The 12292-nt window shown below is 48.6% G+C and overlaps 1 protein-coding gene across 2 annotated transcripts; it reads right to left on the reverse strand.

Annotated features, from left to right (window-relative positions):
* Positions 1-5994: 5994 nt before the first annotated feature.
* SLC22A17 (solute carrier family 22 member 17) lies at positions 5995-12233 on the reverse strand. Of its 2 annotated transcripts, none has more exons than XM_047862821.1 (10): positions 12067-12233; positions 11390-11896; positions 11194-11297; positions 8902-9056; positions 8143-8308; positions 7808-7953; positions 7540-7645; positions 7109-7380; positions 6759-6870; positions 5995-6641 (listed from the first exon to the last, which is right to left on the reverse strand). In XM_047862821.1, the coding sequence occupies exons 2-10, from the start codon at positions 11795-11797 to the stop codon at positions 6353-6355; spliced, it is 1758 nt and encodes a 585-aa protein (XP_047718777.1). In that variant the 5' UTR covers positions 11798-11896; positions 12067-12233; the 3' UTR covers positions 5995-6352. The 2 variants fall into 2 exon arrangements, with proteins under 2 accessions (XP_047718777.1, XP_047718776.1); XM_047862820.1 differs by having other exon boundaries at positions 7163-7380; positions 12067-12191.
* Between the last annotated feature and the right edge of the window lie 59 nt (positions 12234-12292).

The raw sequence follows: 12292 nt of genomic DNA on the forward strand, positions 1-12292 counted from the left end.
TGCACTCAGGGCATATTGCTTCTATCTCTGTTTAGTACTTCATAGCTTTATAATTAAAACAATTACATCCCTGTTTCCCCACTAGACTGCAAGCTCCTTGAGGGTATGGATTGTGCCTTTGTATAACTTAGGTGCTCAGAAGGTGTTAATTCACCTTGGGGGTTCCCTTTATCCTGGACCTGCTAGTTCTTATCCTCACAAGCATCAGATTTCTTTCCTTACTTGGTCTTTTCATTTTTCCTGCATCATCCTCAGTGATTTTAGAGGAAGTAGCATGAAAGGAAAGTTGCTTTCCTTGGGAAAGATTGCTTGTTTTTTGGTCAGTCACCCCTGATGAGCTCCCTCTTATCTGAGGGATTGGAATGAACCTAGTCTCACATGGATCTTGTGGGAGGGAAGTGTCTAAGACATTTTGGGGAGCCTATCTCTAACATTTCTCTGGAGTGAGAGTCTGAGTCAGGTCTTTGCAATGACAGCCCAGAGCTCTTTCAGACGGGATTTGCCCAACCTGACATCAGCAATAAAGAAAAGTGGTTGCTGTTTTTTTCCGATAACAGCCTTCCTTTTATGTATGGTTGAAATGAGTGGCCTTTCTTAAATCAAGACCTGATTTTAAAACATCTTTCAATTCTGCTAATCTCAAATGCCTTTTTCCCTTTCTTTATGCTTGTGGTAATCATTGATTCAACAAACTTACTGAGTACCCAGCAAGTGCTGTTCTAGGTGCTAGCATTTGTTAAAGAGAAATCATTTAGTAAGAGAACTTTAATTTTATTCGCTGTAGAAAAGTGTCAGTTTGCCATACCTCTGGCATATCCCACTGAAAAGCTATATGAGTTTTGTTGTTAGATATAATTCACATACCATCAAGAATTACCTTTTAAGTGTACGATTCGATGGTATTTAGTGCAACATATTAACCATCATCACTACCTAATTTTATTAACTCTATTTTCATAACCCCCCAAAGAACCCTATACCCATTAGCAAGCCCCCCTAATTTTCCCTCCCTCTAGCCCCTAGCAACTATTAATTTCTATCTCTATGACTTTACCTGTTCTGGATATTTCATATAAATAGAATCATACAATATGTGGCATTTTGTGTCCGGCTTCCTTCACTTAGCATAGTGTTTTCAAGATTCATGTTGTAGCATGTATCAGCACTTCATTCCTTTTCATAGCTGAATAATAATTCCTTGTATGGATTGGCCACATTTTGACTATCCATGAGTTGATGGACATTTGCATTATTTCCTTTTTTTTTTCTTTTTTTTACTATTAGGAACAGTGCTGCTACAAGCTACATGTTTTTTTGTGAGCATACATTTTCGTTTCTCTTAAATACATACCTAGGAGTGGAGTTGCTAGATCATAAAGTAACTAACTATGTTTAACCTTTTGAGGAACTACAGGGCTGTTTTCAAAAGCAGCTGCATCATTTTACATTTCTGCCAGCAGTGTATGAGGGTCAGTTTCTCCAGATCCTCACCTAACTTGTTACTGTCCATCTTTTTTATTTTAGCCATCTTAGTGGGTATGAAGTGGTATCTCATGTTTTTTATTTGCATTTCTCTAATGACTAATGATGTTGAGCATCTTTTCATGTGCTTCCTGGACATTTGTATATCTTCTTTAAAGAAAAATGCTCAAATTATTTGCCCACTTTTTAATTGGCTTGTCTGTCTTTTTATTATGAATTGTAAGAGTTCTTTATATATTCTGAGTATTAGACCTTTATCATATATTTGATTTGCAAATATTTTCTCCCATTTTGTTGGTTGTTGTTGTTTTTTTTTTTTTTCTTTTTTTTTCCACTTGATAGTATCCTTTGAAACAGAAAGGTCCTGGAGATTTATGCCTGTGTTTTCTCCTAAGAGTTTTATAGTTTAACTCTTACATTTAGGTCTTTGATCCATTTTAAATGAACTTTTGTGTATGGTGTGAGGGAGGGGCCACTTCATTCTTCTGCATGCAGATAATGCATTTGTCTCAGCACCATTTGTTTAAAAAGCGACTCTTTCCCCCATTGAATGGTGTTGGTACCCTTGTTGAAAATGAATTAACCAAGAATGTGCAGGCTTGTTTCTAGAGTCTGAAATCTATTCCATTGATCTATATGGATGTCCTATGCCATTACTACACTGTGTTCATTACCGTACCTTTGTAATAAGTTCTGGAAGTGGGAAGTATGAGACCTCCAATTTTGTTCTTTTTCAAGATTGTTTAGCTACTCTGGGTCTTTTACATTTCATATGAATTTCAGAATCAGCCTGTCAGTTTCTGCAAAAAAGAAAGCCAGAATGTTCATAGGGATTACATTGAATCTGTAGAACAATTTGGGGAGGATTGCCATTGTAACAATACTAAGTCTTCCAAACTATGAACACAGTATATACTGTCTATTTATTTAAGTTTTTGATTTCTTTTAACAATGTTTTGTAGTTTCCAGTGTATAAGTCTTAGACTTCTTTTATTACATTTATTCTTAAGTATTGTTTTTTGCTATATTAAATGGAACTTTCTGCATTTTGCTTTCAGAATGTTCATTGTTATTGTATAGAAATACAATTGATTTTGTACATTGATCTTGTACAAGTTTAACTAAGTTTAGTAGCCTTACTGAACTTGTTTGTTTAGTTCTAACAGGTGTGTTTGTGTATTCCTTAGGATTCTCTATATACAAGATCATGTCATCTGCAAATATAGAGTTTTACATTGTCCTTTACATTCCAGATGTCTTGTTTTTCATTTTCTTGCCTCATTTCCCTAGCCAGAACCTCCAGTACAATGTTGAATAGAAGTGGTGAAAGCAGACATCCTTGTCTTGCTCCTGATCTTCGGGAAAAGCTTTCAGTCAGTCATGATAAATAAGGTGTTAGCTGTGGGTTTTTCATAGATTACTTTTGTATCATGGATGTTTAAACACTTGTTCTCCACACCATCCATGTTCTGTCATACCTCTGGACTTGGCACTGTTTCAGTCCAAATATCCAAGAAGCTTTCCTTGACTGTCTCCAAAAGAGCAGATCCTTCCTCCTCAGAGCCAATGAAGCACTTTTACATCTCCACATTTTCCACGTAGGATTGTAATGATTTGTCTCACAGTCTTCAGAGCCCTTGCAGGGAAGGACCATGCTCCCTCCCCCAGAGCTGAGGCAGCACCAGACAGTGGGTAATCAGCAAAAAATGGTTATGTGGTGGCCAGGCTAGGTTGACCGAATGAGAGGAATGAGAGTGGCCTTCATGTCACTTAATGTAACTTAAGCTTAGAAATGTACCCTGTATATACTTTTAATTTTCTTCTGAATAACCCATTATGGCTCGTAGTTGTGAATCCAATGAAAACATTTCTACAGTGTTTCATGTTCGTGAAAGTAGTCACTTCCTTATTTTCCTAAAAACGATCTCCAAGTTCCTGGGTTGTCTTCTAAACTGATTACAGGAGAATTAATATTTTCGTGGTGGTTAGAAATATTTTCTATCTGGTGTACAGGAAGAAGATTGCAGGCTCTCAGTTCTCAAAATCTGGCTACTCTACTTACTTAAGAGTCACATAACCTTGAATAAGTTACCTTTTCAAACCTCAGTCTCCCCATTTGTAAAACCCTAAACCATGAGAACTGTTTCTCCTGGGGTTATTGATCAGGCAGGGTCCAGTGAGATTATGTGGTTGGTGAATTTTAGAGCAAGATGCCAGTTGTGTTAGTTATACATGCTGACCCTTTTCACCTAGATTATGAATTTCTTAGGGGTGAAGGACTATGTTTTCCCCTGTGCTTCACTGATACTTCTTGAATGCTTTCATTTTCGTTGTCTCTACCTTTTTGGTTGAAGGCAGAGAATCTGGTTCTCTTTCAACTACCCTCCTACAGGAGCTGCTCTAACTTCCTGAGTGTTTTTTACTTTTTTTTCCCTGCCCTTCTTCCAGCAGTGTACAAAGACTGGATTTGCTGGAATGCCCCGTTGATACCATTCCTCACAATATGTACTGGACGATGTCATTAGTGTACGAATAACTCCTTGTACTTCCAAAAAGTACAGAACTTTCTTACCTACCGTCAGGTTGGTTTTCACCGAATCACTGGAGACAGTAGTATGATCTCTCATTTATCATTGGGGCTACCCAGAACTAAAAAGTGAACATTGGAATCAGTTACATTGTTCACAGACATTGTTCTACAGAATGTGGGGTACACAGTACATAACTGTGAAGGAACTAGTGGAGTTGAAAGAGCAGCCAGAAGGCCGGGTTTTGAGTCCTGGCTCTGCCATCTAATGGCAGATCCTTCCATTTCTCTCATTTCCATGTCCTCAGTATTTAAATAGGATAAAAATAACAAAACCAATTTCAGAGGGCTGTGAAGATTAAATGAGAAGGGTTCTTATAAGTTCTCCAGTAATGCAATTAGTATGGAGACCCCAGCAGCATGGCTTAGTTCACAGAGCTTTGGGCCTTAGATTTGGATTGGCAGAGAGGAGGGAGATAGGACCCTGGGTGCTGCAGGAATCTGCGGAGAACGGGTCTCCCTTCTCGGGAAGAGACTGGCCTCAACACTTCAGTTTCCCCAAGAATCTTTTCCAGGACTGCCTCACCCATTTCCTACCTCCGGGCCTTTGCTGTCCCTATATCCTTTGGGTCGAAAGCACTGTACTTTTCTCCTAAGCCTTTGCGTGAGGGTTTCCTGACTCTGAGTGAAGTCTCTCCTGCTTCAGGATGCAGCTGTTTAGTGCCCCAAACCACTGGTCTCTCTCCTCATTACTATTCCTAGTATTAGATGGATCTTAAGGTCCCTGAAGGATGGCCTATGCCCTAAATATCCAGGATGGTAACTGGTTCGTAAGTTGGGCACAGGAAACATTTGCTGAAAGAATGAACTAACAATAACTTTTTCAATGTCTATCATGTGTCAGGCTTTTGTGTTTTTAAATTGAGAAAGAGTTCTTGCCCTCAAGGAGCTTACCATCTAGTGGTAAATCAGTTTAAGAGACATGTATAAATACATTATCTTGTTTAATCTCACAGCAACCCTTGAAGGAAGCTGGACGTTAAAAGAGATTTGCCCAAAGTGGTCAAGCCAGGCCAGGGCTAGTCTGAGAGGCAGGTCCTGGCACTGATGTGGAAGACCTAGTCACCTACTGCCAACTCCTGGGGTGCCTTGAGACTCCTCGCTTCCAAGGGTAATGCCTAAAGATTGGAAGGGGTTAGAAAGGTGGCCATAGTGTGCATCAGTGAAGAGCTCCAGCTCCAGGATCTAATTATGTCCCAGTTCTGTCACTCATTAGCTTTGTAACCTTGAGCAGGTTACTGAGTCTCTCTGAGCATCAGTTTTCTTATCTGTAAAAGAAGAAGAATACTATAGTGGGCATCCATTGTTTTTACCTGCACAACATCCTGTCCTACTTCTGCTAACAACACACAGTTGCTGCCTTCTGTCTCCCCAGTTGTCAGTAATATGGATGGGGGTGCAGCCATGTTAACTCAAGTTAGCCAGTCATTTGCTCTCTGGAAGTGACTCTTAAGTGGAATGACCCAAAGATGGAACCCCAGTGGAGGTCATTCATCCAGATGAAGTCATACTTCCCAGACTAGGGAGCCTGTCTGGTTCCTGACCTTTCATGACTAGTTCCGCCTCTTCTGTGAGCTCCCTACTAAAACCTGCCCCACCATCCCTCTAATAAATTCCCATTTTCGTTTAAGTTTATTATGGTCAGTTTTCATTGCTTGCAACAACAACAAAAACTTTTAATTGACCCAACACCTACCTTGCAGTGTTGGAAGGGGCTAAATGATTAAGTGAAGTTTATAAAGTGCCTAGCCCAGTCTTTAGCTGCATAGCAAGCCATCAGTAAAGGGTGGTGGCTGTCTGTAAAGTAACATGGGGTGGGGGGAGGGGGGAAGGCCCAGGGGAAGGGGGAAGGGAGATTGTTGCTGATTTTGGTTCCACTAAGAGAAACCTTCCCCGAAGAGACAGTACAACAGAAGGGAGGGAAGTCCAGGCTATGATATGCTCATTTATTCAAAATGTCTTTATTGAAACAGAATGATAGAGCAAGAAAGAACGAGGTCTGGGAGGATGTCTTTGGGCACAGGATGGAGCCCAGACCTAGTGGTTACACTGTGGAGCTCGCTCCCTGTCCCCTGACTCTTGCCAAGGAAGTGAACACAAAGCAGCAGGGAGGAGATGGGGGTGGGGACAGCCCTCTGAGCTCTCCTCGATGGCTGGCATGAGGTGCCTCTGAGCCTTCTGGACAGCCCTGCCTTCCTCACTCAGTCCTCCCAATCGGTTCGCCAGGGCCTTATACCACCTTTCCGTACAAGCCAGCCTCCTGCCAGGGTGCTCAGAGGCCACTCAGAGGGCAGGGTTGGGGGTGGCAAGCAGTGGGACATGGTCACAGCGGTTAGGGGGTGGCTGCCGCAGCAGGGAAGGCCGGCGGCACAGCTCCCCATCCCGCAGCACTTCGGGCAGGAGTTTGCGCTTGGTCTCCGGCAGAAGCATGATGCTGAGGATGCAGAGGAGGGCACAGGCCGCCAGCACCACATGCTGCAGGAAGGCTCCGTGGCCCATGTGGAGGCGCTGGGCTGGGCCACTCAGCCCTCCAAGAGCTCCCAGTGCCATGATCAGGCCCAGGCCTCGGCCCCTGGGAGAGATGGAGGAGGCATTCAGCCTCTAACCATGGGCCTCACCCCAACCCTTCTCCAGCACTTTCCCCTCCCTCCCTCAGGCCCTTCCTCAGCCCCAGCAACACTGCACTCACCGGACAGTGGTAGGGATGACTTCAGCAGCGAGGAGGGTGCTGAGGATGCCAGCAGCTTGGGAGGAGAAGAGGCCAAGGACAGAGAAAGTGGTGATGGCAGCCTCATTCAGATCTGGAGGGCCAAGAGGGAGGATGTGAATGGAAGTGAGGAGATCACGCATGGCCTAGTCCCTGGCTTCATCCCCTTGGTTCTCTGATCCCATGGCTCTAGCCAGGTGGGCTCTCTGGGCATCCACTAATCGACTAGGGAGAACAGACAGGGTTGTGTGGTCTGGTGGGGAGGATTGTGGAAGATCTGGGCAGGGTCTGGTCTGGACTTGGGAGGTAGTGGCTGAGCCTGCCTGAGGCACCTCTGCTGGGGTTCCTTTGCTCAGCCCACACTGTGGGGAAGGGAAGATGCTCACAATCCCACAGGCCCAGCAGGACCAGGGACGCAATGCCAGTGAGGGTCATTGAGAGTAGCAGGATGCCCCGGCGGCCAAATCGGTCCACGGTAACCCCCAGGAAGACGCAAGCCAGGGCTGCTGTGCCACTGGCCAGCAGAGAGCACAGGTAGAAGTCCGATGGGCTCCCTCCTCCTCCCACAGGCTGGTAGCAGTGGCGAATGGCATGGGCAATAAAGCTGTGAGAAGGGGGACAAAGCAAACAGCAGTGTCTGAATCCCCATCCACAGCCTTCCACCACCCTGGTTGCCCTTGGCAGGGGTCCTCAGGCCTTCCCCACCCAGCCAGCCCCCATTCCAGCTACTGGCCTGGCCCTTGGCTCAGACACCCAGGCTCACTTGGTGAAGCCCAGGATAAGCAGATTTTTCCAGATGTTGCGGTAGTTGAGGAGGGAGGCGAAGGAAAAGGAGGATGTTGCAGGGAGAGGGCAGGTGTTCTCCAGGTCTTTGGGAAAGAGAGAGGAGCTGTCTGTTAGAAGAAACAGCTGAACCCAGGGTCCTCCACATGGGTGGTGGGGACCCTGAGAGGTGGCACAGCTGTAACCATGGAGAGGGCACTGTCATGTGTACATGTGAAGCATCACCTGTAGGGACCCCTGTCTCTTACCCTGCAGGGCTTCCTGGGCCTCCTCTCCCAGCATCTGCCCATGGGGCCGGTTCCGCTCAGCCAGGATCCTCAGCACGGATTGCGCCTCCTCAATCTGTCGCTTCACTATTAGCCACCTCGCAGACTCCAGAAACAAACCAGGCCAGCTAGGGGTGGGGGTGGGGGTGCACTCTGAGGTCTCCTGATCCAGGGGTGGGAAACTCCCACCTCTGAAGGGCTAGGGCTGGGACAGGCCTGGACAAAGGGCAGTGGAGAAGAGGAAAGGTCTCTAGGCTAGAGCCAGGCTGGAGATAGAGGTGGAAATGGCCAGACAACAGGTGGAGGATGATACTAACCCATAAAACAGGAAGAGGATGCAGGGAGCGGTGATCATTCGCTGAAGAAATCGCCAGTCCTTAGACACAAGGGCCAGGCCCAGGAACAGGAAGTGCCCCCCCACCCCCACCAACTCCCCTGCCAGGGCCACCCGAAGCCTCTGGGTTGGGTCGCACAGTTCCAGGCCTAGAGATACAGCAGGGACAGGGAGGAGACGCCAGGGAGGAAGGAGGCATGGGAGAGAGGAGAAGAAAGGGAGGGAGGACAGAGAGCAAAGTCAGACCCAGAGTGGAGGCTGTAGTCATCACCTCCCACAGACTAACCTCTGAGTGGCAAAGAGTGGAGAGACTGTTCAGTCCTCTCTCCTCTCCTGAAACTTGGGAGGGCTCAAGGGTCAGAGTCCCTGGTGGGTTCAGCATTCCCAGTTTACAGGGCCTTTCACATCAGGCCTCTTATTTGACCTTCATATCAACTCTTGTTCAAGGACATACAGCTAGTCAGGATTTCATTTTTAAATAAAGCTCCATTCCCTGACAGCAGTAAGTCAAGGGCAAGGAAGGCCTTAAAGATTGGAGGGCTGGCGGGGAGGGGTGTGGAGAAAAGCAAAGTCCCTGGATCCTTCAAAGGCTGGGGCAGAAAGGCAGCTGAGATCCTGGACAGCTGAAATTGGGGACTGAAAAGGGACTGAGGGGATCCTAGGGGGCAGTGGGAACAGCCTGGGAATGCAGACAGGCAGGCATGAGCCCCAAGGGAAGGACATCTGGGAAGTTGCCACTCACGCATTAGGTAGACACCAAGGTCAACTCCGGCAAGCAGAAAGCCCAGGAGGAATCGGAGGGCCATGACACCTGTGGAGGAGCCTGCGGCAGCCCCTCCCACTCCACAGGGGCCCACCAACCCCAAGGTCAGCAGCACAATCCCTCGACGGCCAAACCTGGAAAGTGGGGAGGGCCTCTGGTCACCCAGACTCCCTGGGAGAGGAGTTGCTGGGTGGAGCCCAGCTGCCCCCTTCAAACTTGGAGGTATGAGGACTGGGGTAAAAAGTTGGACTGAGGCTAGAGAAGATGGGAAGGGAAGGGGACCATGGATAAGTGATGTCTGCCCACTGGCCACTGGGATGTAGTTATGGTTCTGCAGGGGTGGGACCATGGACTCTTGTGGATGGGGCTATTGGTCAGAGATGAGAGCATGGAAGTGAGACCAACCATTAGAGGGGACAGGATATTGTTTAGGAGACTTAGAACCATTGATTTCTGGGGATAGATTGGTTAGTGGGGATAGAGCTTGTCTTGCTCATACTGGTCAGGTCAGTGGGGATAAAGCTTGTGCTCATACTTGTCAGAGGAGATGAAATCACTGATATACGGGGTTGGGACTATAGGTCCCTGAAGGTGGGGCCATTGGCTACTTATGCATGGGGATAGTATTAGTGTAATGTAGCTATTGATCTTAGGGGACTGATTGATTTGGGGGGATATGGCCATTGTTCTATGGGCTGTTTCATGGGTCAATTAACCCATAATGATGGTCAGTGGGGATAGGGTCCTTTGCCAGAAGATCCACTGATCCATGGGAATGGAACTATTTATTAATACATGGGGTAAAAGTATTGATCAATGGGGATGATCATTAACCTTTGAAGATTGGACAAATGATCTTTGGGGATGGGGTGGGAACATTAGTCCTTGGGTGGATGGGCTATTGGTCAGTGGGGATGAACCTATGGGGATATGAATTCATGGGGATAATCCGTAAGCAGGGGGGGGTCACAGACCAGAGAAGCTGAGACTATTGGTCAGTGGTGATGGTCACTGAGTATGAGTCAGTGGAGGACAGGACTACTGATCCTTGACAGGCTGGGCTATTGATCTTTGGGGATAAGACCACTGATCTATGGGGATGAAGATAAGGGTCACTGATCATTGGGAAGGGAGACTGATCTCTGAGAGTGAAACTACTGACCCACACAATGGGGCCATTTTTCCATGGGGGTGAGCTTATTGGTTTATGAGGCTAAGGGTACTGAATTTAGGAGACTGAATTATTGGAATTTGGGGATGAGGGTATTATTCCATAGGAATGATGCTATTGGTCTATGGGAATGAGGCCACTGATGCATGAGAATGGGCTGTTGACCTGTGGGTATGTGACTATTAGGCAGTGAGGATAGGTATTGATTTTAGGGATTATTGACTGTTGGGTTGTCTTTGATCCGTGGAAGTTGAGCTATTAACCCATTTGGATGGGACTGTATATGGGTGGAGATGAGTCTAATAATCTATGAAGATGATCAGTGGAGATGCAATACTTGGTCAGTGGTGATGGTGTCAAGAATTAGAGGAACTGGGAGTTTTGATCCCTGGGAAAAGCTATTGGTTGGTGGGGATAGGCTGTTGATTTTTGAGATAAGGCCATTGATTCATGCAAATTGGGCTTTTGATCTGAGAGGATCTAAGAGCACTGAAGACCCATGAGGATGGGACTATTAATCTCTGGGGGAGGGGGTGCTATTGTGGTCATTGATCTATGGGGTTTGGACAACTGACCCATAAGGGTGGAGTCATTTGTTTGTAGAATTGAACTATACAGGTCAGTGGGATTGTGGCTGTTGATACTTAGGAATTAATGTAATGATCTATAGGAATAAGGCCCTCGAGATGGAATCCATCATGTGGACGGGGCTATTAGTGGGGATGGGTCTGTGAAGATGGAGAGGGAGGTGGTTAGTGATAACAGGCACAATAGAGGAGGAGCTAGGACTTTTGATCTGTGGAGATAGCTTTTGATCAGTGGGGATGGGGTTATTGTCTTTGGAGATTAGCCACTGATCCAAGGATATGGGGATGGGGAATATGTGGTAGTGTCCCCTTGTGCAGAAGAGGTATGGAAGGAGTATTTCTTGATGGGGAGTGAAGTTGAGACAGGGATGGGATGCATATCATTGAACAGAAGTCCAGAAGACTGTAGAGTCCAGCGGATCCTCTTCGACCTCTTGGAAAGGCCACTTGCCTGGGCTAGCCACCCTAGCACCCCCTCCTCTCTACTTGCCCCATCCCCACGGCAGCCCTCACCTGTCCGCCGGGTAGCCCAGGAACAGGTAGCCAGAGGCAAAGCCCAAGATGAAGAGGATCTGCTCCAGGATCACCTGCCAGCCCAGGTCACACACTAGATCCCACTGGGGATGTGAGAGGGATACAGGGGGCTTGAGGCCCTTTGCTCCTCGCTCTCGGCCCGCCCCCAGACCCGCGGCCCAGCAGGCTGCCTCACCTGGCCAATGGCGTTGGTGGTGAGCACCGGGAGACCGTTATAGTCCCAGTCCTTGAGACAATGGTTGAAGTCCGGCGGGGCAAAGCCGCTGCACGAGGGGTCCGTACTGGTGGCGACGCGGCTGGCGGCGCTGGCTGCTAGGGCCGCGCTGGCGACGCTGACGCCGCTGGCGTTGGGGGGCTGCTCCCAGCCGGAGGCGTTGGGGGCGAAGCCTCCGTAGTGGCAGTGCAGTGGGGGTGCCAGGGTGAAGATGGGGTCCGAGGCCATGCCCAGCGCCACGAAGAGCACGGGCAGGCAGCAGAGGCCGAGCTGCAGCTGCTGGCCGCCGCCCAGCGCCCCCACCTGGGCGAGCAGCGCTTCAAAGCTGAGGGGGCCGGGGGGCACGGCCAGCGACAGGCTGCTGCCCATTCCGTCGCCGCCCGCGTCGCCCTCCCCCTCCCGCTCCCTTTCGCGCTCCCGCTCACCCTGCAGCTGCTCCGTGGGCACCGCATCTCCGAGGGCCCCGACCTGCTGGGGGGTGGGGGGAGAAGGGTGAAGCGGAGAAAGCCGCAGAGCAAGGGAGGAGAGCCGGCGCGAGGAAGGCGGTCAGGGGCCGGGAGTGCGCGGGAGGAAAATGCCAGGCTTTCGGCGCGGGTGCGGGGGGATGATGGCGTAGCCCCGGGGGCGCGGGCACTTACTCCGTTGGGGCTGGGAGTGATCTCTACAGTGCTGTCGATTTTGCTGCCGCCCCCGCCATTGGGCTCGGGGGTCCCGGTGGCCACCCGGGGAGCCAGCTTGCCGACCGCGGAGGCCCTGTCGGCCCGCACCAAAAGGATGCGCTGTCCTTTGGCCCAGTGGGGGCACCGATGCCCGGATACAGAGGCTGGAGAGACCCTGCTCTGCAGCTCTGCAGCCGCGGGCGCC

The sequence above is a fragment of the Prionailurus viverrinus genome, chromosome B3 (genome assembly GCF_022837055.1).
Source record: "Prionailurus viverrinus isolate Anna chromosome B3, UM_Priviv_1.0, whole genome shotgun sequence".
Lineage (NCBI taxonomy): Eukaryota > Metazoa > Chordata > Mammalia > Carnivora > Felidae > Prionailurus > Prionailurus viverrinus.

What these genes read in the sequence shown, in the direction of transcription:
- SLC22A17 (XM_047862821.1), bottom strand. Translation starts at nt 11,797, where the DNA reads ATGGGCAGCAGCCTGTCGCTGGCCGTGCCCCCCGGCCCCCTCAGCTTT. An exon ending in CCACCAACGCCATTGGCCAG is followed by an intron (nt 11,298 to 11,389) that starts GTGAGGCAGCCT and finishes TCACATCCCCAG; the next exon opens with TGGGATCTAGTGTGTGACCT. An exon ending in CTTATCCTGGGCTTCACCAA is followed by an intron (nt 7,381 to 7,539) that starts GTGAGCCTGGGT and finishes CCCTTCTCACAG; the next exon opens with CTTTATTGCCCATGCCATTC.